Genomic DNA, 26,953 nt, shown 5'->3' with positions numbered 1-26,953 from the left:
TAGGTGGTTTAACCCTTACCCACCCCCATTTGCCATGGTCGGGGTTTTTCTTTAAAGTCCCATTCAACTATGGGAAATACATGTTACTTCATAACTTCCAAACGGCTGTAGATATTTCGATAACACTTGGTCACATGTTACTTATATGTCCACTTACACTATAGGATAGTTAATTTATCCCTTAACTACCCCCATTTGTGAGGGTCGGGGTTTTTGTTTAAAGTCCCATGCAGATCAATGGGAAATGTATGTTCCCACATAACTTCTGTACGCCTGGAGATATTTCAATAATACCTGCTACACATATTACTTATATGCCAAATAAAAATATATGACAGTTAAATTAACCCTTACCTACACCCTTATATAAAAGATGGGTATATTTATATTACTATGATTTTCCTCCCCAAAAGGTTAAGATAGGAAAACTGGGCAACGCCGGGTATTCAGCTAGTGAGAGATAAAATAGATTTCTCTGATCTCTGACATAAATCAATGTCTGGCAGACAGTTGGGGGTCTTCTCACTGTATCGGCCTCGTCCCCTGCTAGGCTTGTAGATGAAATGACTAGGACTTCTCTTTGAGGCTCAGTGAGGTGACAATTTTATATCTACAAGGATGGGGGGATTTTATTGGCATCTAGGGGTCACTTCTGGTCTAGAGACTCGCTCTGTCCTTCCAGATTCTAATGGAGGACCATCTGTCCATGATTGGTCAGTGAATAACGAGAATACGGAGTCCTGTGTGTCTTTTGGTTCGTTGCAGGTCTGAATTCAGCCCAAAATTTGGGCTGAAAATTTACCTGAAATGGTGAATGGAGACGCACCGGACCCCCTGCTGTGAGCCGCTGTGACCCCAGCCAAAGTCTGATCTCTGATAGTCGGGGGAGGGGGAGGGGATGAAAGCCAATAACAGCGAGTGACCTGAAGGACTATGATGGGAACTCCCAGTGTAACTGGCCAATCAGAAGTCTGCAGAATATTATATAATTCTCACCTCAGCCACTGCAGAGTACAGCCAGGATCTCTGAGCCCCTCACATAGAAGTTTTATTTCAGAGTATTCCACAATATTCCATGATAAAAACAGTGTGGTGAGGGATCGATTATTGATAAGAATGGATCGGAGATCATCCCAGCCGGAGGAACTCACACCACATCCATCCAACCTGCAGAGACAAATTCAGACACATGATATTATATTATAAGATGAATATTATTATTATACAGGATTTATATAGCGCCAACAGTTTGCGCAGCACTTTACATTATAAAAGGAAGGCAATACAGTTATAATACAATAAAATACAAGAGGATTAAGAGGGCCCTGCTCAGAAGAGCTTACAATCTAATAGGGTGGGGTAGGTGGTACAAAAGGTTGTAACTGTGGGGAATGAGCTGCTGGAAGTGGTAAAAGATTAGTTGGAGACATGATCGGCTTCCCTGAACAGATGAGTTTACAGGGATCGCCTGAAGGTAGTAAGAGTAGGGGATAGCCGGACAAATTGAGGTAGTGAGTTCCAGAGGATGGGAGAGGCTCTGGAGAAATCCTGGAGACGAGCATGGGAGGAGGAGACGAGAGAGCTTGACAGTAGGAGGTCTTGAGAAGAGCCGAGAGGACGGTTTGGGATATGTTTGGGGACAAGATTGGTGATGTAGCTCGGGGCAGAGTTGTGGATGGCTTTGTAGGTTGTGGTTAGTATTTTGAGTTTAATTTGCTGGGTGATCTCCTCCAATCCAGTGTAGGGATTGGAGGAGAGGGTTGGCAGACACTGAGCAGTTGGTAAGGTGGATAAGTCTGGCAGCAGAGTTCATGATAGACTCAAGAGGGGAGGAGCCTATGGAGAGGCAGGGAGGAACCTATGGAGAGGCAGGCCAATGAGAAGAGAGTTACAATTGTCAAGGCGGAAGATAAAAAGGGAGTGAATGAGGAGTTTGGTGGTTTCATTTGTTAAAAAGGGGCGAATTTTAGAGATGTTACGGAGGTGAATTCTACAAACTTTTGACAACGATTGGACTTGAGGCTGAAATGACAAGTCAGAGTCTAGAATTTCACCTAAAACCCGGGCGTGAGGGGAGGGACTGATGGTTGCATTGTTGATTTTGATGGAAAAGTCATGGACGGGGGCACAGGCAGGGGGGAATATTAGTAACTCCGTTTTAGAGAGATTTCATTAGGGAAGTGGTGCGACATCCATGCTGAGATGTCAGTTGGTAAGTTAGTAATGCGAGAGGAGACTGAAGGAGTGAGGTGAGGAGTAGACAGATAGATTTGGGTGTCATCGGCGTATAAGTGGTATTGGAAGCCGTGGGCGGTTATCAAGTGACCAAGGGAGGAAGTGTAGATAGAGAAGAGAAGGGGTCCAAGAACAGAGCCTTGGGGGACCCCCACATAAAGGGGCAATGGAGAGGAGGGAATGTAGTTTATTGAGAAGGAGTAACAGAAGGTCAACAGTATCAAAGGCTGCAGAGAGGTCAAGTATGATATGAGGAATTATTCCCATTTAGTGAAAAGTAGACATGTGCACACTGAAATATTTTTTTTCGTAATTTCGTTTTCCTGACTGACTCCATGGCAGCCTACGTGTGGTTAATCCCGCCTCCTCTCCAATGTGATAGGACCCCATACCCATAAAAGTTAACTCACCGATAGTACCAGTGTTCCTTTTTTTTCCTCCTCCATGAAGTTAGGAAGTTTTCATCTGAAGCAAGGAAGGATGGCACACTTTTGAGCGGTGCAGCTCGGATCCCAGCCATTGGCGGGTGGAGAGCTCTGCAGCAACCTCTGTGTGTTGCTGCGTGTGCTGAAGACGTCTGGACGGCTGGCAAGGTCTAATTTTATCCATGGCAGTCGCCTATTTGTAATATATTCGTTTGTCCCTTGTGTTTGTGTCTCTATGGCGGCTGGAGCGCTTCTGCGTTCCAGCTCGCCTGTTTGCTTCCTGTTGTGAAGCGTCAGATCCCCCGCGCATGCGCTGTGCCCGCTCTCAGAGCGAGGCTTGGTTGCGCGCATGCGCAGTCTGTCGAATTCGGCGGCGGCCGCGCAGGCGCCGTCGAATCGGTTCCCACCGCGCAGGCGCGCCAGTGGATGACAGGTGACGTCACCAGCGGGTGATTTAAAAACAGCTGCTCGCCTGTGCATGTTGGGTTTTATCCTAACAAGCGAGCAGCTGACAGGACGATACTCTAGGTGTGCCAGGTCAGTGAGACAGGGATCTCCCCTTCTTATACAAACTTTTAAAACGCTTTATTTTGCATATATCTAATAATATGTGAATATTATTTAATTGTTATATAATTCTTTCTAATTATTGATTGAATGATAGAAATGCTTTAAAAAAAAGGTATATATATATATATATTAATCTCTTTTTTAAAGGGGACAGTGTATTTATTTCTTCTATTATCCGGCACCATAGGTTTTTCCTTTCGATCTGTATCGTTGTGTACGCAGGTCCAGAAGTTATGGACCAGTCACCGTCTACAGGTGGCCAGCCCTCACGCACAAGGTATGTGCGGGAGAGGTGCGGGGCTAGGGGTTGGAAGTTAAAGTCAATACATGTTGTCTGACAATTTTTCCTCCCTATATGTCTTTCCTTAAGCCCTTCCGATCCAGATCCTAATGCCGCAATCCAGTCGCTAGACCTTGCCAGGCCGCAACACTCTTCCTCCAGATCAAAATCCAAGCGGAGATCTCCATCCACATCTTCCCACCAGAGGAGAAGTTCACATTCCTCCTCACGACACCGCTCCCACCGCCATGATAGCCGCTCTGATCGCAGAGCCTGCTGGGGAAGTGACACTCGCGTCCCGGAGGGCAAGTCATTATGCGACCGATGCTACGTCCATGCGGTTGGGGAAAAAGAGACTGAAGGTCATCGTATCGAGTCTCTGGTGGAACGTGTGGTACAACGGACTCTAAGAGAGAATATTTCCCACACACAAAGTCAGACCAACACTATCAGGTCTGTTTCTCCGACCACAGAGGTCCATGAGGATCCAGGTCCTTCCCAGCCTCAAGCCGCTTCCCCGGCCTTCTCAGACAGTGATCTAGAAAGTGACGGAGAAGGCTTAGAATTCGATTTTGCTCAAGTGACACCGCTCATCAAAGCTGTCAAAGAGGCTCTCTTATGGGAAGAACAGTCTACTTCCCCGGCCAAGCAGAGAAAATACTTCAAGCGCTTTGGGAAAGAACGCACTACGTTCCCGTTTCTTACCGAACTAAAGGGTATCTTTGAAGAGGAATGGAGCAAGGTAGATAAGTCATCCATGGCCAACAAGGCTTCTAGACTATATCCCTTCAAAGCGGATGATGTTAAGCATCTGGAGAATGTTCCTCTGGTAGATGCTGCAGTAACGAGGCTGGCTAAGCATGTCACACTACCACTTGCTGACTCTGTGGACCAAGACCTTAGAAGAATCTATGGCCTAGCAGGCACAGCATGCAAACCGGCTCTAGCCTTAGCGGCCTTATCAAAAGCTATGGAGGCCTGGACGGAAAATGTAGACTCCTTCCTCAAAGGCGTGTCTGAAGACCTAGCCAAGAACTCAGCAACTGCAGAACTGAGGCTGGCATTGGCATTTCTAGGTAAGGCATCCGTTGACTTAATACGTCTATTGGCAAGGATTATGTTATCATCTGTTACGGCAAAACGGGCCCTCTGGCTACGCCCCTGGGTTGCCGATACATCGTCCAAACAGAACTGGTGTAAAATTCCCTTTGAGGGGTCAACCCTGTTCGGCAATAAGTTGGACGGCGCCATTTCAAAAGCTACTGGGGGCAAATCAGGTTTTCTTCCCCAGGACAGGCGCCAGACCGGGAAAAAGAGACCTCAATTTCGGAGACACAGCCCAGACCGCGCTAGGGAAGCTCGCGCTTACAGACCTGGTGGGAACTTCAGAAGGAACTGGAGTAGAGGTAGAGGCTCTTACTGCAAACCCACATCAACTGCCCAGGCGTCAAGCGGACGTGATCAGGCGAAGTCTTTTTGAAGTTACGCCCGCCAAAGCGGATCGTGTGGGAGCTCGTCTACTCCTTTTTCGGCACGTCTGGGCGGCCTCAATCACGGATTTTTGGGTTATCAAAACTGTGACTTCAGGACATGCTTGGGCCTTTTCCAGCCTTCCTCTTCCCAGGTTCATCTCCACCCTTCTTCCAGGGTCAGAGGAACAGAGACAAGTTCTCCTAAATTACGTGGATCTTCTAAAGACCCAAGGAGCAGTAGTACACGTCCCAAAGGACGAACAGTTTCTTGGGGTATACTCCCCTCTCTTCTTGGTACAGAAGAAAAACTGTACCTGGCGTCCAGTCATAGATCTGACATAGCTGAACAAATTCATAGAACGCAGAAGATTCAAAATGGAAACTCTGTCGACAATTCAGCAAGCCATTCAGCCAGGCGACTGGATGATTTCTATAGATTTGAAAGACGCCTACTTCCACATCCCAGTAGCAACAGAGTTGCACAAATATCTCAGGTTCCACATCAATCAGGAACACCTTCAATTTGTTTGCCTACCTTTCGGTCTTACAACTTCCCCTCGAGTCTTCACCAAAACACTTCTGGCTGTGGTCGCCCTCATCAGACTGAGGAAGATTCGCCTTTATCATTACTTGGACGACCTCCTCGTCTTATCCCAAGACAGAACTCATCTCCTAGTACAGAGAGATCAGGTCATCTCGATTTTGTCCGAATTCGGATGGCTTCTGAACCTGGCAAAAAGTCACCTGGATAAATATAAAAGGCAGTGCAGCGCTGTTAATAGTGATAGAATACTTAAATACAATTAAGTAAAAGCAGTGAAAAGAAAAAAAAAAAAAAAAAAAAAGAACTCTTTGATAAGAGAAAGAATCCAAATGGATAAATTAAATTAGTGAGTGATAAAAATAAACAGCAAAGTCCATTTAAAAACCCAAAAATTAAAAAGTGTTTCAATCTGGTGTGAAAAAAAAACAAATCCTTAGTTAACAAGATGTGATGATATCTTGATTGCTGTGAGAAGGTGTTCACCCATGCAATTCGTGAAGTAAGGATTAACCGCTTACCGGAGGTAAAGACTGTTTTCCACCAGTCCTATAGAGCCTATGGGAAGTCTGGTCTCCCAATACCCTTTCAGCAATAATTACACCTCAGCAATCGATCCGGGTATCATAAATAGGAACAAAAGAAACTCTTCATAGTGCATACCATTTAAACCAAGATTGGATTTAATAAAAGTATTGCACTTACAGTTATGTTGCCAAAAAACCGCATATAAGTGGACAAAGAAAAGAGAGCGCTTCAGCTGTAGTGTTCCGATGCTCCTCGCTACTCAGTCTGCAACCACGGCCAGCGTTCAGAACGGAACGCAATGACGTCACGGCACCCAACAATTGTTTCGTCACGAAGGGACTTCTACGGGGGACTAGCCGGATATGGACGTCAGTGCGCTTGGTTGTTTTAAATAGCCCAGGGATCCATTAATGAAACTGGAAAACCGGATCTGGTTTACATGTAGAACTGAGGGCAAACCATTTAGTATGGGTAGCAAGAGGAGCGGAAGTCCGCTTACTTGATTATAGAAACGGACCACCCGGAACAGAAAAAAATTATTTTGTGGAAAGAACGTGGCGGTGTCAATGTCTGGCAGCGGAGCAACGAAACACTACTAAAATGGCAATTATTCTGTGTACATCATAAAATCTATCTGGATATGAATACAGCTTAAATTAAGTTACATGTTCAATAAACATACAGAGATGGAAATGTACATTATTAATAATCATTAAAACGCAATGTATATAATTTTATAATTTGATATTATATAAATAATTTTATTTGCAAAAAAAAAAAAAATGAATAAAAATAACCGCGCAATTAGCATTTAACCCTCCTGGCGGTGAATTGAATTAAAATAAATTGAATAAAAATTAATTGAATAAAAAATATTTAAAAAAGGTTACAATAAATGCATCATCTCTAAAATCAATATTAAGAATTATTTAAAAAGCAGTTGACATCCCAGTCGACATTAAGCCCGAAAGGGATGAAGGATTTTAAACAAAAGATCCAGCGAGTTTCAAGCCTAGAGATAGCACGTACCATATTGGTGCCTCGCCAATGTGGGCGGACACTATCTATCGCAAAGAAACTGGTACCTTTCAGTTGCCTCCCATGATGTTTATCATAATGTTTTGATAAATTATGTTTCGGAAAACCACTTTTTATTTTTCCAACATGCTCACTGAGGCGAATATGTAATTCTCTTTTTGTGCGGCCTATGTACTGTTTAGAGCACGGACATTGTATCATGTATACAACGTACTTGGTAGAGCAGGTAATAAATGAGTCTATGTCATAAGAAGTCCCAGTAACTGAGGACTGGAAGTTGACACATTTGCGCTCCTTAAAAGAATTAATTTTACAGATGTTGCAACGGCGACATGGAAAGAAACCTTTAAGTGAGTGAAAAAATGATATTTCCTTAGGGGGGTCTACAACATTAGGTGCTACACTGTGTCTCAAGGCAGGTGCGCCCTTGAAAATTAAAACAGGGTGCTCAGGGATGTGGGCCCCAAGGATCTTATCGCTTCTCAAAACATCCCAATGTTTATTTAGAATTTTTTTAATAGAGAAGTGTTGGTTAGAATATTTAGTTGTCAAAGACCAACTAAATTTATCTGAAGGGATGAGATTCCTTTTGTTGGTACATTTGGTTAGCAAAGATTCTCTCTCCATCAATTCCACATTATTAATGGTTTCATCAATCAAATTTACTTGATATCCTTTACTAATGAATCTTTGTCTAAGCACACTGGCTTGGTTACGATAGTCCTCAATCTCCGTGCAATTACGCCTTAAGCGCTGAAATTGTCCCTTTGGCACTGCGGCAAGCCAAGAGTTATGATGACAACTGGAAGTCGGAATAAAAGAATTCCGATCTGTATCTTTGAAAAATGTATTGGTAATCAATTGGCCTTCCTTAATGAAGATGTTTAAATCCAGGAATTGTATGTGCGAAGTGCTGATAACATATTGCAAAGTGATGCCTTTTGTATTGGAATTAAGATTAGAAAAGAATAATTCAAGTGATGCGATATCTCCTTCCCATATAACCAACACATCATCGATGTAGCGTTTCCAAAGTCGCAGTTGCGATGGTGGTTGGTTATCAATCACTTCTCATTCCCAAAAGGCCATAAATAAATTGGCGAGGCTGGGGGCAAATTTGGCCCCCATCGCCACGCCACAGGTCTGAAGAAAAAACCTACCTCCGAACCAAAAATAGTTATGCGTTGTCGCAAATTTTAATAATTCTAAAATAAATTCCTTCTGAAGGGGAGGTATAGTAGATTCACGCTGTAGGTAAAAATCAACCGCTTGTAGGCCATGCTGGTGTGAAATAACGGTATATAAGGAGGCGACATCTGCAGTGGCAAAAATGTAGCCCTCCTTCCATTTGACTTTTTTTAATAAAGTTAACACTTCCATCGTGTCCCTAAGGTAAGCAGGAGTCGATGTAACCAGTGGTTGTAGAAAGTTATCTACATACTTTCCGATCCTGGCCGTGACGGAATCAATTCCGCTTATGATTGGGCGGCCAGGGGGATTAACCAAACTTTTGTGGAGTTTCGGCAAGTAGTAGATAACTGGTACTCTAGGTGTAATCGGAATGGCGCAGCGCCAACCTTTTGTTTTTTTTATTTTTCTGTTCTTTGTACTAAGACGTTGCTGCTCACTATCCATTATGGATATTTTTGACTTTAGATCACAGTATAGTATTAACCTGGAGGGAGTATTTGATGGCAACACTGAGCAGACAGACGTTTTAGGCGGCCTGTTTCTCAGATTAAAAAACCTTCTAATATCAGAACTCCACACCATCTGGGACATTGCTTACTTGGAACACTATGTAGAGAAACAAATGGTACCTCGAAGCCTTAGGTGGGAAGTGGCCCCCCAAAAAGGGGAGACTGACACAGATGGCTGGTACACCTACTTTAATGAAATAGGGGTTAAGTTCCTCAAATTTCTTTTAGATAAAAAACACGCTAAAATTAAATCTTTAAATGAGGAGATTAGTGCTGTGAAAACGAAGCTTATTCTGTTTAAAGATCAAGAATTGTATATTTCTAAATCTGATCAATTGAGAGAAACCATCGAAAAAGAGGGCCTTGATCAGAAAAACAAGAAAAAGAAGAAATTCAATCGAGACTTGTCAGACTATTCAAATAAAGTGGTGTTTAAGTGGCAGACCACCTTGGAGAATATGGATTCTAGAAAATCAGATAACACCGTATCTCTCCCACAATCATCTGGCGGCAATCGGGCTCCTTCACGTGGACCGCCTCAAGCTCCAGTGATTAATAAAAATCACAATATTGGCAATACTTCTGTGCTTTCCAAACCTCTTAAATTCCAGAAAAAGACTTCTACCCAAGCCCCTTCGGGCGGAACTCGTCCTAAAGGAGCCTATATAGGTAAAGACCCAAATTTTCGGGAAAATGTACATAATGGCTACTATATCCCAAGAGAACCCCAGCCTTCCATTAACTTTTCTGATCATAGAGGAGAAGCTAAAGGCACATGGCACTTTAGACCTTATACTCAGAATCCCACCAATCCAATGAATGAACCAAGGGATAGTCATTTAGACCCTCGTGATCGTTGGAATCTCAAACCAGCTATACAGAGACAGACGGGATACAGAGTTGAAGGTAGAAATTATAGCCCGAGTTATATCCCTTTAGAAAATCGTTTTGCAGGACTCTCTGACCATCAAATAGATACATATGAAGAAGACCACGCTATCACACAGCATCCAGGTCATCAGCAGAACCCTCCAACACAGAGAGACTATTATATAGAATCTCCAGGAGACTTTGAAGATATTAATACATCACGTTTTTTTCCTATGACACGGAGCCAAAGCAAAAAAGATTACGACGAAAGAGGGGCCTCAGAGGGGGGAGGCGAATCCGGACCAAAGAGAGGAAAACCACGGACATAGCGGGCATTTTCAATCTTAGCACAGCTAATTTGATCGTAGGTGAACAAAATCTTTTAAGCCATGGACTTAAATACGCCCCTCCACGCCAACTCAATAAATTTGAGACCTTCATTGATGTCAACAAATTTATACGGAAGATGAACATAAAGAGGCATTTCATTCTAAATCCAATTGGGAATGGTAGTCAAATCATACATAGAATTCCTCCATCTTCTATACGCCGATCCGGAGTCAATCCAGATGACACTTCACCTTTAAACATTGCACCCATCCAGCATACTAACCTTAAGAATGCTTCACTATTTAACCCTCCTGGATTTGTAGCACCAGCCATACAGGTCTTTAAAGAATTAGTGATCAAAGACCTTTTATCTTTGAATCTTACCAAGCCTAAAGGTCTTTTTCCTATTCAGACCAATATCAAAAACATCTGCCAGCGGAACGAAATAATAATCAGACCTGCAGATAAAGGAGGGGGGATTGTTATATTGGACAAAATAAAATATGTGGAAGAAATGAACCGTCAATTATCTGATAGCTCCACCTATACCCCTCTACCTTCAAACCCTACAGTCAAATATAGAAAACTTTTATCCACCCTTGTTGATCAGGGTCTACAGAGAGGTATACTCAATGAGAAGGAACATGCCTATCTCATTCCGATTACACCTAGAGTACCAGTTATCTACTACTTGCCGAAACTCCACAAAAGTTTGGTTAATCCCCCTGGCCGCCCAATCATAAGCGGAATTGATTCCGTCACGGCCAGGATCGGAAAGTATGTAGATAACTTTCTACAACCACTGGTTACATCGACTCCTGCTTACATAGTTACATAGTTAGTCATAGTTACATAGTTAGTCAGGTTGAAAAAAGACACAAGTCCATCCAGTTCAACCACAAAAAATAAAAAAAAAACAAAAATAAAAAACACAGTAAAATCCTATACACCCAACTCCATTCTCACAGTTGATCCAGAGGAAGGCAAAAAACCCCAGCAGAGCATGATCCAATTTGCTACAGCAGGGGAAAAAATTCCTTCCTGATCCCCCGAGAGGCAATCGGATTTACCCTGGATCAACTTTACCTACAAATCTTAATACTCAAGTTATATTCTGTACATTTAGGAAAGAATCCAGGCCTTTCTTAAAGCAATCTACTGAGCTGGCCAGAACCACCCCTGGAGGGAGTCTGTTCCACATTTTCACAGCTCTTACTGTGAAGAAACCTTTCCATATTTGGAGGTGAAATCTCTTTTCCTCTAGACGTAAAGAGTGCCCCCTTGTCCTCAGTGTTGACCGTAAAGTGAATAACTCAACACCAAGTTCACTGTATGGACCTCTTATATATTTGTACATGTTGATCATATCCCCCCTTATTCTCCTCTTCTCAAGAGGTACCTTAGGGACACGATGGAAGTGTTAACTTTATTAAAAAAAGTCAAATGGAAGGAGGGCTACATTTTTGCACCAGCATGGCCTACAAGCGGTTGATTTTTACCTCCCCTTCAGAAGGAATTTATTTTAGAATTATTAAAATTTGCGACAACGCATAACTATTTTTGGTTCGGAGGTAGGTTTTTTATTCAGACCTGTGGCGTGGCGATGGGGGCCAAATTTGCCCCCAGCCTCGCCAATTTATTTATGGCCTTTTGGGAACGAGAAGTGATTGATAACCAACCACCATCGCAACTGCGACTTTGGAAACGCTACATCGATGATGTGTTGGTTATATGGGAAGGAGATATCGCATCACTTGAATTATTCTTTTCTAATCTTAATTCCAATACAAAAGGCATCACTTTGCAATATGTTATCAGCACTTCGCACATACAATTCCTGGATTTAAACATCTTCATTAAGGAAGGCCAATTGATTACCAATACATTTTTCAAAGATACAGATCGGAATTCTTTTATTCCGACTTCCAGTTGTCATCATAACTCTTGGCTTGCCGCAGTGCCAAAGGGACAATTTCAGCGCTTAAGGCGTAATTGCACGGAGATTGAGGACTATCGTAACCAAGCCAGTGTGCTTAGACAAAGATTCATTAGTAAAGGATATCAAGTAAATTTGATTGATGAAACCATTAATAATGTGGAATTGATGGAGAGAGAATCTTTGCTAACCAAAAGTACCAACAAAAGGAATCTCATCCCTTCAGATAAATTTAGTTGGTCTTTGACAACTAAATATTCTAACCAACACTTCTCTATTAAAAAAATTCTAAATAAACATTGGGATGTTTTGAGAAGCGATAAGATCCTTGGGGCCCACATCCCTGAGCACCCTGTTTTAATTTTCAAGGGCGCACCTGCCTTGAGACACAGTGTAGCACCTAATGTTGTAGACCCCCCTAAGGAAATATCATTTTTTCACTCACTTAAAGGTTTCTTTCCATGTCGCCGTTGCAACATCTGTAAAATTAATTCTTTTAAGGAGCGCAAATGTGTCAACTTCCAGTCCTCAGTTACTGGGACTTCTTATGACATAGACTCATTTATTACCTGCTCTACCAAGTACGTTGTATACATGATACAATGTCCGTGCTCTAAACAGTACATAGGCCGCACAAAAAGAGAATTACATATTCGCCTCAGTGAGCATGTTGGAAAAATAAAAAGTGGTTTTCCGAAACATAATTTATCAAAACATTATGATAAACATCATGGGAGGCAACTGAAAGGTACCAGTTTCTTTGCGATAGATAGTGTCCGCCCACATTGGCGAGGCACCAATATGGTACGTGCTATCTCTAGGCTTGAAACTCGCTGGATCTTTTGTTTAAAATCCTTCATCCCTTTCGGGCTTAATGTCGACTGGGATGTCAACTGCTTTTTAAATAATTCTTAATATTGATTTTAGAGATGATGCATTTATTGTAACCTTTTTTAAATATTTTTTATTCAATTAATTTTTATTCAATTTATTTTAATTCAATTCACCGCCAGGAGGGTTAAATGCTAATTGCGCGGTTATTTTTATTCATTTTTTTTTTTTTTTGCAAATAAAATTATTTATATAATATCAAATTATAAAATTATATACATTGCGTTTTAATGATTATTAATAATGTACATTTCCATCTCTGTATGTTTATTGAACATGTAACTTAATTTAAGCTGTATTCATATCCAGATAGATTTTATGATGTACACAGAATAATTGCCATTTTAGTAGTGTTTCGTTGCTCCGCTGCCAGACATTGACACACCGCCACGTTCTTTCCACAAAATAATTTTTTTCTGTTCCGGGTGGTCCGTTTCTATAATCAAGTAAGCGGACTTCCGCTCCTCTTGCTACCCATACTAAATGGTTTGCCCTCAGTTCTACATGTAAACCAGATCCGGTTTTCCAGTTTCATTAATGGATCCCTGGGCTATTTAAAACAACCAAGCGCACTGACGTCCATATCCGGCTAGTCCCCCGTAGAAGTCCCTTCGTGACGAAACAATTGTTGGGTGCCGTGACGTTATTGCGTTCCATTCTGTACGCTGGCCGTGGGTGCAGACTGAGTAGCGAGGAGCATCGGAACACTACAGCTGAAGCGCTCTCTTTTCTTTGTCCACTTATATGCGGTTTTTTGGCAACATAACTGTAAGTGCAATACTTTTATTAAATCCAATCTTGGTTTAAATGGTATGCACTATGAAGAGTTTCTTTTGTTCCTATTTATGATACCCGGATCGATTGCTGAGGTGTAATTATTGCTGAAAGGGTATTGGGAGACCAGACTTCCCATAGGCTCTATAGGACTGGTGGAAAACAGTCTTTACCTCCGGTAAGCGGTTAATCCTTACTTCACGAATTGCATGGGTGAACACCTTCTCACAGCAATCAAGATATCATCACATCTTGTTAACTAAGGATTTGTTTTTTTTTCACACCAGATTGAAACACTTTTTAATTTTTGGGTTTTTAAATGGACTTTGCTGTTTATTTTTATCACTCACTAATTTAATTTATCCATTTGGATTCTTTCTCTTATCAAAGAGTTCTTTTTTTTTTTTTTTTTTTTTCACTGCTTTTACTTAATTGTATTTAAGTATTCTATCACTATTAACAGCGCTGCACTGCCTTTTATATTTATGCTTTTTAATTTGTTGTACACATTTTAGTGCTAGCTGCTACACATCTTTCTTTTGTTTGTTCATAAACACTTATCACTTTTTTATCAACAATCTTTTAGCGCAGCGCCAACCTTTTGGTTTTTTTATTTTAAAAAGTCACCTGGAGCCAACGCAATATCTAGTTTATCTAGGTGCTCAATTCGATACAGTAAAGAAGACCATCTCTCTTCCACTAGAAAAGATTCCTGTGATTCAGGAGAGGATATCTCGGACTCTAGACACACGCCATTTGAAAGCGCATCATTGTCTAAAGATCATTGGAACAATGGTCTCCACAACACCAATGGTAAAATGGGCTCTATGGAGGCTACGTCCCTTCCAGTCCGGCTTTCTCAGGCAGTGGAAGTCAGGGAGCAAGAATCAACGGATTCGCATATCAACGTCCATGAGAAGCAGTCTCTTTTGGTGGCTTCAGAAAAAGAATCTACTGAATTGCCATTTCATTGCCCCAGTCTCTTGGGTCACGGTGACGACAGATGCCAGTGGCTCCGGATGGGGGGCCCTGTGCGGTTCAAGCATGGCGCAAGGCAGGTGGGATGCTCGCCTCCGCAATCCAGGCTCGAACATCCTGGAGCTTCGAGCGGCCTGGTGTGCCCTACAGTCCTTCTCCCAACTCCTGAAGGGCGAGTCAGTGCTGCTGAGGATGGACAACACAACGGCAGTATCCTACGTCAAAAGACAAGGGGGGACATGGAGTTCATCTCTCCTACGGGAAGTTGAACCCATTATGAAGTGGGCCCAGGAAAATCTGGTCAACTTGTCAGCGATCTTTATCCCCGGAATTCAGAACTCCCAAGCGGATTTCCTATCACGCACTCAAGTGGATATCAACGAGTGGTCTCTCCACGATCAGTCGTTTCGTTGGATCCTGTCTCTGGGAATCAATCCCCAAGTGGATCTTTTTGCTTCCCCGAACAATGCCAAGATGGAGAAGTTTTACACGAGGGGTCATTGCAGTCAGGCAATCGGGATGGATGCCCTGACGGATCGGTGGAGATTCCAGAGGGCATATGCCTTTCCCCCGATCCCAGTAATCCTGAAATTTCTATGGAGACTTCAAGCAGAAGAAGTAGAAATTACGCTAATAGCTCCATACTGGCCGAACAGGCCTTGGTTCCCTCTCCTGGTCCAGTTGAGTTATCGGGACCCAGTACCTCTTCCGGTCAGACCGGACCTTCTCTCCCAGGGGTCACTCCTACACCCCTGTCCGGCTCTGATGAAACTAATGGTCTGGTTCTTGAGAGGGAAAGGCTGGAATCCCTCGGCTGCGCCTCTAGGGTGATCTCCACACTAATGAGTTCAAGGAGAGCTAGCACAAACAGAGTGTACGGAAGAGTCTGGGATAAATTTGTCGAATTCTCTTTGGCTTCAGGCAGATCCTTCAGGAATCCGGAAATCCAAGACATCTTAAGTTTTCTTCAAACAGGGTTAGATCTTTCCTTGTCCGTAAGCTCGTTAAGAGTTCAGGTTTCGGCATTATCGGCCTTCTCTGGGATTTCTTTGGCAGCTCACCCGCTAGTCAAGCAATTTTTTCGAGGTGCATCAAGGTTGAGACCTCAAAGGAAGCCGAGGTTCCCCAAATGGGACCTCCCATTGGTCCTTGATTTCTAAAGTGGACTCAGTATGTCGGGGCCCTCCCCGTCCTCCTTAAAGGACTTTTCAGCCAAAGTGGCATTTCTGGTCGCCATCACCTCGGCCAAGAGGGTGTCAGAGATCGGATCTCTTGGTCACAAAGAGCCGTTCCTTACGTTCTTTCCAGATCGAGTGGTTCTGATACCCATGCTGGGCTCAAACCCGAAAGTTTCGTCGGTCTTTCATGAAAACCAAGAAGTGGTCCTCCCTACCTTCAGGTCCCCGGATTCTGACGAGACTCATCCTTTAGACATGGGCAAGATACTTACTGAATATCTCCAAATGACGTCCACCTTTAGACGCTCCGATCATTTGTTTATCCTGCACTCAGGCAGTAACAGAGGGAAAAAGGCTTCTACAAGAACCATCGCAACTTGGATCGTCCAAACGATACAGCAGGCTTATAGGGCAAAGGGCTTGGCTCCTCCGCAGGCGGTGACAGCTCACTCCACCAGAGGGATGGCAGCTTCTTGGGCGGCAGCCCGTCACGTGGCTCCGGATGTCATTTGCAGAGCGGCCTCTTGGTCTTCTATAAATACCTTCATGTCACATTATTGTGTTGAACCGGCATCACTTTCCTCTGTGAATTTTGGTTTATCAGTTCTCTCAGTTGACGAGACAAATTAAAAATTCTTTTGTTCAGCATACCCACCCGTGTGGTTTGGCTAGTTATTTCCCACACGTAGGCTGCCATGGAGTCAGTCAGGAAAAGGGAAAATTTATTATCATACTTACCGTAATTTTCCTTTCCTGGCAGACGGAGTTCCCACCCTGAAAATCATGGAGTCGGGATAGTTACGGAACACTGGTACTATCGGTGAGTTAACTTTTATGGGTATGGGGTCCTATCACATTGGAGAGGAGGTGGGATTAACCACACGTAGGCTGCCATGGAGTCCATCAGGAAAGGAAAATTACGGTAAGTATTAGGGTTGTCCCGATACCACTTTTTTAGGACCGAGTACAAGTACCGATACTTTTTTTCAAGTAGTCGCCGATACCGAATACCGATACTTTTTTTAAATGTGTCCCCAAATGCAGCCATGTCCCCCACATATGCAGCCATGTCCCCCACATATGCAGCCATGTCCCTCTAGCCATGTCCCTCACATATGCAGCCATGTCCCTCTAGCCATGTCCCTCACATATGCAGCCATGTCCCTCTAGCCATGTCCCTCACATATGCAGCAATGTCCCTCTAGCCATGTCCCTCACATATGCAGCAATGTCCCTCTAGCCATGTCCCTCACATATGCAGCCATGTCCCTCTAGCCATGTCCCTCACATATGCAGCCATGTCCCTCTAGCCATGTCCCTCACATATGCAGCCATGTCCCTCACATATGCAGCAATGTCCCTCTAGCCATGTCCCTCGATGCGGAAGGCGCGATGCGGCGGCAGCGGCGGGGGGGGAAAGGGGGGGGAAAGTATTCTATTTAGGTATCGGGGGTATTTGCGTGAGTACGAGTACTCCCGCAAATACTCGGTATCGGTCCCGATACCGATACTGGTATCGGTATCTGGACAACCCTAGTAAGTATGATAATAAATTTTCCCTTTTAGTTACTCCCGAAATTCGTTTTTATTTATTTAGTTTTTCGTAAAAAAAAAATGCATTCGTCCGAAAATCCAGATTAACCACTTGACCACTGGGCACTTAAACACCCTTAATATCCAGACCAATTTTCACCTTTCGGTGCTCTCACAATTTGAATGACAATTTCTCAGTCATACAACATTGTACCCAAATGAAATTTTCGTCCTTTTTTCCCCACAAATAGAGCTTTCTTTTGGTGGTATTTAATCACCATTGGGTTTTTTATTTTTTGCGCTATAATAGAAAAAAAGACTGAAAATTCTGTAAAAAAAAAAAAAATGAATTTGTCTTTGTTTCTGCCATAAAATTTAGCAAATTTGTATTTTTTCTTCATAAATTTTGGCCAAAATTTATACTGCTACATATCAAATTGGTGCATATTATTTGGTCTTTGTGAAAGTTATAGCGTCCACAAGCTATGGTGCCAATATCTGAAAATTGATCACACCTGAAGTACTGACGGCCTATCTCATTTCTTGAGACCCTAACATGCCAGAAAAGTAAAAATACCCCCCAAATGACCCCTTTTTGGAAAGAAGACATTCCAAGGAATTTAGAAAGAGGCATTGTGAGTTTTTTGAAGTTGTCATTTTTTCCCACAATTCTTTGCAAAATCAAGATTTTTTTTATTTATTTTTTTTCTCAAAATTTTCATATTAGCAGGTTTTTTCTCACACACAGCATATGCATACTACAAATTACACCCCAAAACACATTCTGCTATTCCTCCCGAGTATGGCGATACCACATGTGTGAGACTTTTACACAGCGTGGCCACATACAGAGGCCCAACATGCAGGGAGGACCTTCAGGCGTTCTGGAACACCCAGACCAATTCTGACATTCTCTCCTACATTTAAAAATCATCATTTATTTGCTAGAAAATTACATAGAATCCCAAAAACATTTTGTATGTTTTTTTAGCAAAGACCTTAGAGAATACAATGGCGGTCGTTGCAACTTTTTATCTCGCACTGTTTTTCTAACGTGTTTAAAAAAAAAAAAAGTTTTGTGCTTAAAAAAAAAACAAAAAACAGTAAAGTCAGCCCAATGTTTTTGCATAATGTGAAAGATGAAGTTACGCCGAGTAAATAGATACCCAACATGTCACCCTTCAAAATTGCACACACTCGTGGAATGATGCCAAACTTTGCTACTTAAAAATCCCCATAGGCAACGCTTTAAATATTTTTACTGGTTATATGTTTTTAGTTACAGAGGAGGACTAGGGCCAAAATTATTGCTCTCGCTCTAACGTTCGCAGCGATACCTCACATGTTTTCATATGTGGGCGGGACTTACGTGTGCGTTCGCTTCTGCATGCGAGCACACGGGAACAGGGGCGCTTTAAAAAATATATATATTTTATTGTTCACTTTACTTTACTTTATTTTAGTTTGACACATTTTTCTGCAAAAAATATACATTTCTGATCACTTTTTTTCATATTATAAGGAATGTAAACATCCCTTGTAATAGGAATATGGAATGACAGGTCCTCTTTACAGTGAGATATAGGGTCAATAAGACCCCACATCTCACCTCTAGGCTGGGAAGCCTAATAAAAAACAATCCTGGCTTTGATCGTAGCATTGAGTCGGTAGAAGCAGGAGGGGGGGGGCTTATTGCAGAGTATTGCGGGGTATTGCAGAGTATTGCGGGGTATTGCAGAGTATTGCGGGGTATTGCAGAGTATTGCGGGGTATTGCAGAGTATTGCGGGGTATTGCAGAGTATTGTGGAGAATTGCGGGGTATTGGAGAGTATTGCAGGGTATTGCACATTATGGGGCAGGGATGGCTGGATCTGTGACTACATTTGTCACAGATCCAGCCCACAGCACTGCTGCTGCATCCGCTCTCCCCCCCTCTCCTCTCACACTGTACCGTTCGGTACAGAGAGGGGAGGGAGGAACCGGCATCATCACATGACACCGGTTTGTTTACAAGTGATCGCTCCGTCATTGGACGGAGCGATCACGTGGTAAACCGCCGCTATCAGCGGCGATTTACCGTGATCCGTGATGTGCCGGCGGTCACTGACACTCCTGTGTGAGTGCGACTCTGGGAGGACATTAATTAACGGCCTCCCGGAGTTAAGCAACCACCCTGTAGACGTACTTTGTCTATAGGGCGGTTGCCAAGTGGTTAAGGTCGAATCTGTCATTGAAGGCTTATGGTGTCTGTCGAATGTTCTAAGAAGAAGAAGAAGTAGAAAAAAAAGAAGAAGATTCGATAGAATCTTTAAAAAATATATATATATTTTTTTTCAAATCTTCATGTCTCTCTATGTCGAATCTTCATGTCTCTCTATGTCGAATCTTCATGTCTCTCTATGTCGAATCTTTTCTCTCTATGTAGAATAATATTGGACTAATATAGGTAGATTCAGGTACGTCCACGTAACTTTGCGGCGACGTAGCTTAAGGAATTTAAGCTACGCCGCCGTAAGTTAGCGAGGTAAGTACATGATTCACAATGTACTTGCCTGCTAAGTTACGTCGGCGTAGCCTGAATCGGCGGGCGTAAGGGCGCCTAATTCAAATGTGTTTGAGGGGGAGTGTTTTATGTCAATGGAGCTTGACCTCACGTTTTTTACGTTTTTTCATTACTGCGCATGTGCCAGGCGCCTACATTTCCCAGTGTGCATTGCGGCTAAGTACGCCACACAGGCCTATTGATTTTGACGTGGACGTAAACTACGTAAATCCCGATTCACGGACGACTTACGCAAACAACTTAAAAATTTCGAATTTCGCGGCGGGAACGGCGGCCATACTTGACATTACTATTCCACTAGAGCCTAGCTCTAACTTTACGCGGCCTATCTCTTACGTAAACGGCGTAAAAGTACTGCGTCGGCCGGGCGTACATTCGTGAATCGGCGTATCTCCTCATTTACATATTCTACGCCGACCGCAATGGAAACGCCACCTAGCGGCCATCCAAAATATTGCAATCTAAGATAGGATGGCGCAAGCCGTTGTATCTTAGATATGTTTAAGTGTATCTCTGTTTGCGCATACGCTTAAACATAGGTCGGCGTAGATTCTGAGTTAGGTCGGCTTATCTACTGATAAGCCGACCTAACTCTTTCTGAATCTACCTAATAGAGTTAAGGTTAGGCACATTAGACCGCAACGAAAACGAAAATAAAGCATTTGTTTATGTCGGATCTTTTGGTTTTCGTTTTCTGTGCTTTCGTTATCGTTTGTTAAAATGATAACGAAAATACCTGAAATTTGGACGAAAACGAATGCACATGTCGAGTGAAAAGTAACATAACATCACCAGAAAGGAATATCAGGAAATACAGAATGTTATACAGAGGAAAGATCTTCTTATTAGGGAAGATGATAAAGGTGAAGCTGTTGTAGTACTTATGTCTACACAGTATAAAGAGGGGGCGCTGTGACAGCTCAGTCACCCCCTTATGTACCCGGTTATTAAGCAGGACCTCACACAGTGCCTCATACAGGGGCTTCTGAAATTTATAGATAAAGGAAAGGATCTGGGGGGGTTTATGAAATAAAACAGCAGAATTTCTGATGGTGGATACCCCAGTGACCCCAATATTCCATCACCTTCCTAAAGTCCACAAATCAGGAGTTCCCATTGAAGATCACTGGATTGTGGCAGGAATAGGATCCCTTATAGAGAATGTAGGGGGGGAGGGGTGGATATACATTTACAACCTTTAGTGCTGAGACTTCTGGGATATATTAGAGATACAAGTACTATATTGGTGGATATTCCACATTTACAATGGGATTCTACATTCACATGGGGGACACTTCACATTAAAGCACTTTATTCTCCCATCCCCCATTCTTTAGTGTCTCCAGCGATTGGATATCATCTCCATAGATAGAGATCATATACTAGGATGTTTCAGGAATTATTACAGAAGCCTCGTACGCACGCTCGGTTTACTCGGCAAGAACCAGCAAGAAAAAAAAAATGTTCTCCATTTTCTCGTCGTGAGATTCTCTGCAGTTTTCCTGCCGAGAAACCCGAGAGTGTGTATACTTACCTGGTCACCGTGGAAACCCACGCATGCTTGAAATGACTTTGACGCATGCGCTGTAGCTTCCACAGCGTTCTTGCCTTTCAAGAGAACCGCGGTTCTTTTGAAAGGTCTGTGTGTACACTCGGGCGGCAATAGATTCTTGCCAAGAATCTCGTTGAGAAAAATTATGTTTTTTCCTGACGAGATTCTTGCCGGTGTGTACGAGGCCAGAGGATGTAAAGGATGACGTTTTTTTTACCTTAACCACTTCAGCCCCGGAAGGATTTTACCCCCTTAATGACCAGAGCACTTTTTAAAAATTTGCACTGCGCTGCTTTAACCACTTCAGCCCCAGACCATTTCGCTGGTCAAAGGCCAGGCCACTTTTTGCGATTCGGCACTGCCTCGCTTTAACTGACAATTGCACGGTCGTGCGACGTGGCTCCCAAACAAAATTGGCGTCCTTTTTTCCCCACAAATAGAGCTTTCTTTTAGTGGTATTTGATCACCTCTGCGGTTTTTATTTTTTGCGCTATAAACAAAAATAGAGCGACAATTTTGAAAAAAATACTATATTTTTTACTTTTTGCTATAATAAATATCCCCCAAAAATATATAAGAAAAATCTTTTTTTTCTTCAGTTTAGGCCGATACGTATTCTACATATTTTTGGTAAAACAAAAATCGCAATGAACGTTTATCGATTGGTTTGCGCAAAAGTTATAGAGTCTACAAAATAGGGGATAGTTTTATGGAATTTTTATTAATATTTTTTTTACTAGTAACGGCGGCGATCAGCAATTTTTATTGTGACTGCGACATTATGGCGGACACATCGGACACTTCTGACACCATTTTGGGACCAATGTAACAGACAGATAAGCGCAAATCGTCTTTTACTAACACAAAATCAGCTAAAGCAGCCCAAAGGGTGGCGCCATCCGCAAGGAACTTCCCCTTTATAGTGCCGTTGTACGTGTTGTACGTCACCGCGCTTTGCTAGAGAATTTTTTTTTAAACGATCGTGTGTGGGCAACGCCGTTTTAATGATGAAGTTGAAAAAAAAAACTTCGTTTTTTCTAGAGCCTGAAAAACTTAGTTTTTTACAACCCGAAAAATGATCGTGTGTACGTGGCATGAGAGACGGGAACAATTACAAGACGTCACATTTCCCCATCACTGCAGATCACACATTTCTCTTACCATAATTCCTGAATTTTACTCTCCGGATTCATCAGAAAGGAAAGAGAATCACACTTCCTTTTATATCCTGAAGAGGAGGAATCTTCTTCTTCTGCTTTGTCCTCTCCCGGACAATCTTTACTGGAAATAGTACAATACAGAAATCTAAAAGCCAATAATGAGATAATAATTACCACCAAGAATGTATGACCTCTGACACCAAGAATAACAATGTAACACCCAACATTTCCCTTCCACATGGCTGCCTTCCCTCTGGCTCTACCGTCTCATACTGGACCTGATGAGGACTTCTCATTGGTGGCTATGACTGGTCTTTGAAGTCACACTCCAGACAAAACTTAAAAGGAGGCCCCTGATATGTATATGGGGTCTCCGGCCTTCCTACACAGGGGTCTCCATTCATCAACAGCTTCTGGAAAATCCTGGAACACCACTTGGTTCCAGATATAAAATGCAGTCCAGACATTCCCATCTCCGCCCACTTCTGCAGACAATTGGCTCCTCCAATGTTGGGATGATGATGTCATACCCCTGGTATTATTTCCCTCCCCCACATCTCTGAACACGAAGCTTTCCCTCCAAATGTTCTGTGTGACAAATGGTATAATTGGGGGCAGGGAAAGGGTTAATATGATGTAAATGATGTGATTGTTCCCAGAAGTTGTGTAGAAGGTGATATGTGGGAACCACCATTTAGCTCTGGTTCACACAGCACAACATGAAAGTCGCAGCGACTTCCAGCCTGACTTTTCTCTACAACTTCCCGGCGACCAGGTGTGACTTCAAAGTGACTTTACTGAGAAGCATTCCTATGTGACTTTGATGGATCCGTGTTTATAGCGTGTTTTGTCACACGGCAAAACATGCGTCTGATAACCGTGATTGGGGCGTCATTAACAATCAGGCTGCATTTACATCTGCATGATTCTGAATGCACATCAACCACAGAAATTGTGTGCTTTGCCGCACGTTTCAGAAATGCGCTGCGACCGTCCATCACGCTTGTACTGCAAAAATGGCAAGCCAAGCATGATGCATGTTTCCAAAATGTGTGGCAGAGCATGCGTTTTCCTGCAGGTTGCTGTGCGTTCAGAAATGTGACAAAGCATGCGTTTTCTTGCGGGTTGCCGGGCAGTTGTAAATGCGTTACCATTCATTCACATCTGCACATTTCCAACTGCACAGCAACCTGCAAGAAAATGCATGCTTTGATGTGCATTTAAAAAATGTGCAGCAATGTGCGTCGTGCTTGCGTTATTATTCATTCGCATCTGCACATTTTTGAGTGCGCGGCAGACCGCAAGAATACATGTGCTTTGCTGTATGTTTCAAAAATGCACAGCAAGGCGCATTGTGCTTGCGTTTCCATTCATTTACATCTGCGCATGTGTGGCGTGCGTTGCTGTGCATTTTTTAGACATATGAAAAAGCGCACATTCTCTGTGTGGGTCGTCTCGTATTCGGAAACACGCAGATGTGAATGCCGGATAATTATTAATGACCCCCAATCACAGATATCAGACGCATGTTTTGCTGCCAAGATGCATGACACTCCATGACTGAGAAGATTCTTGAGCGACTTTGGGGTGTTTGTTGCATGTCGGGCAGAACATTCCAGTGAATGGGCCCCCTATACACATTGCCCCTGATTTACAAAGACTTACGCCGACGTATCTACTGATACGCCGCGTAAGTCCATGGATGCGCCGTCGTATCTATGCGTTTGATTCAGCAAAGGAGATACGCCTGAATTTCGGCTCCATCCGACCGACGTAAGTCTCCTACGCCGTCGTATCTTGGGCGCATATCTACGCTGGCTGCAAGGGGCGCTTCCATTGATTTACGCGTTGAATATGCAAATGACCAAGATACGCCGATTCACGAACGTACTTGCGCCCGTTGCATGAGTATACGCCGTTTACGTAAGGCGTACATCCGGCGTAAAGATAAACCACCAAATAGGAGGCGCAGCCAATGTAAAGGTATGGACGACCGAATAGCAGTCGGATTTTACGTTGTTTAAGTAAGTCGTACGTGAATGGGGGGTAGGTTACGTTCACGTCGTAGGCATTGAGCCGTCGTATCTTAGGGAGTATGTTTGACGTGATTCTGAGCATGCGCCGTTCGTTCAGCCCTTCATTTACATGGGGTCACGGTTAATTTCAATACATCACGCCCACTACCTGCCTACTTTGAATTAGGCGGGCTTACGCCGGCCAATTTATGTTACGCCGCCGTAACTTAGGGAGCAAGTGCTTTGTGAATACTGTTCTTGCCTCTCTATGTTACGTCAGCGTAGCACATATGAGCTGCGCTGCACTCGCTCAAATATACGCCGCTGTACGTGAATTTGGGCCTATGTGTGCTTACACATGAAAAATACACAAATAATGGAAGTGGGAATGTGCGTTTCCGCTACGCTCAAGTGTGACTGGGATGTGATGGGAAGAATATTTTAGGCAGCGAGGATGACCAGGGAGGAGAGGTGAGGGGTAAAGAAGCCTCAGAAGTCGCAGCAAAGTCTTAAAAGGGGTTGTAAAGGTTCATGTTTTTTCACCTTCATGCATTCTATGCATGAAGGTGAAAAAACATCTGATGTTTTCCGTCCCCCCAGCCCCCCGGTTTACTTACCTGAGCCCTCGAAAGTCCCGCGTCGAGAACGTGCTTGATCTCGGCCCGGTCTTCTCGACTCTTTGTTGGATAGATTGATAGCAGCGCAGCCATTGGCCGAATACAGGACTTGGGAGCGTGCCTGCAATTTTATGAAGATGTATTTAATATGTATTGTCATAGTGTCACCCAGTGTTGGTTCTCCCGCAGCCCGCTCTAAAGAGCAGACTGAGACTGGTTGAGATACACTTCCTGATTTGGAGAATGGTGTTTGTGGAGTTACGCATAGATCTCCCTAAGATCCGCCAGGTGTAAGGCCTCGTACACACGACAGAGTTTCTCGGCAGAATTCACCGAGAAACTCGGTCAAACCCGGATTCTGCCGGGAAACTCTGTCGTCTGTACACTTTTGGCCCGATGGAGCCGCCGAGGAACTCGTCGAGAAAATAGAGAACATGTTCTCTATTTTCTCGTTGTTCTATGGGAGAAGGCGGCCCGCCGAGATCCTCGGCGGCTTCATCCCTGAACTCGACGAGGAACTCGACGTGTTTGGCACGTCGAGTTCCTCGGCCGTGTGTACGGGGCCTAAGTGTCTTACACCGTCGGATCTTAGGCTGCAATTTCAGACTGGCCGCTAGGTGGCGCTTCCGTATGTTTTACGCGAGGAATATGCAAATTAGGATTTACGCCGATTCAGAAACGAATGACCGCCCGGACCCTTTTTTTTACGTTGTTTGCGTTTGGCTTTTTCCGGCGTATGCTCATTTGGAGCATGCGCACTGGGATTCAGTAGCGGCCGGCGCATGCGCAGTTTGTTCGGCGCGGGGACGCGCTTCATTTAAATGATACATGCCCCTTACCCGCCGAATTAGAATTCCGCCGGTTGATTTACCCTACGCCGCTTCAACTTTACAGGCAAGTGCTTTGTGAATAAAGCACTTGCCTGAAAAACTTGCGGCGGCGTAACGTAAATGAGATACGTTACGCCAGCAGAAAGATCCGCTGATCTTTCTGAATCTGAATAGTTATTATTAATTATTGCATGATTGATACAACAGTATGGATTATGAAGATTTTTTGATGTTCTTTTAGTATCGTTTTAAATTGTGTATTTCACAGGTTCATTGTGTTTCACATTACTAGTGCGCCCATCATTCGCATCGTCCTTTTCACCCCTTTGAGTCACACAGCGCAGACATCATTATTTATTCATTGACACCAGGTGTCTGCAGCAGTGCCCCCTTGCTTAGCTTACTGACAGCGCGGGAGTCCCTTGGGAGAGTGCTTCCTAGGGGGTTATCAGAAGTGGGGCGCTGCACAGTGGAGGCAAGTATAACCTGTTTTTTTTTTGTTTTTTTTTTTTACAACCACTTTAAATATTCAGACAAATGTACGACTTTCTGAAAATGTTACATTGAAGTCTATGGGAGTCGTGCAGCACAAGAATCACCCAAAAGTAGTGCAGGAAGAGTCTTTTTGTTGCATTGACTCAAAAACGCAGCAATTAAGACAACACCTAATAAAATCTACGTGTTGTTACCTGACCTGCGACTACATGTCGCTGGGAAATTGCTGTAGTGTGAACCAGGACTTAGGGCTGAGGAAAGCGTGAGATCCCAGGACTTCTAACAAGTGTGGTAGATGGAGAACATGTCTGATAATCACCATTATACTGTATGCAGGTTCCTGCCCATTCTCTGAATTCATTGGATGAAAAGAGGTCCTGGACTGCCGCACTCCTTAAAAACAATATTTTTATTCAGCAAGTGAAATCCAAAAAACAAAAA

General features: G+C 43.3%; 1 protein-coding gene across 3 annotated transcripts in view; it reads right to left on the bottom strand.

Moving 5' to 3' along the window:
• Positions 1–26,953, bottom strand: part of LOC120933833 (NACHT, LRR and PYD domains-containing protein 3-like) — a 187,452-nt gene that overhangs the window by 120,953 nt on the left and 39,546 nt on the right. For 2 of the 3 annotated variants that reach the window (XM_040347236.1, XM_040347237.1), the window contains exons 6-7: positions 22,557–22,700; positions 997–1,167 (exon numbers count right to left, since the gene is read on the bottom strand). The exons of the other annotated variant lie outside the window; for it this stretch is intronic. In XM_040347236.1, coding sequence (XP_040203170.1) covers positions 997–1,167; positions 22,557–22,700 — 315 coding nt within the window. The remainder of the gene's footprint in view (positions 1–996; positions 1,168–22,556; positions 22,701–26,953) is intronic. 3 annotated transcript variants of the gene reach the window in all.

The sequence above is a fragment of the Rana temporaria genome, chromosome 3 (genome assembly GCF_905171775.1).
Source record: "Rana temporaria chromosome 3, aRanTem1.1, whole genome shotgun sequence".
In the NCBI taxonomy this organism is placed as follows: Eukaryota; Metazoa; Chordata; class Amphibia; order Anura; family Ranidae; genus Rana; species Rana temporaria.
Note: the sequence above shows the minus strand (reverse complement) of the source record. Positions and strands in the feature narration are given on the sequence as shown.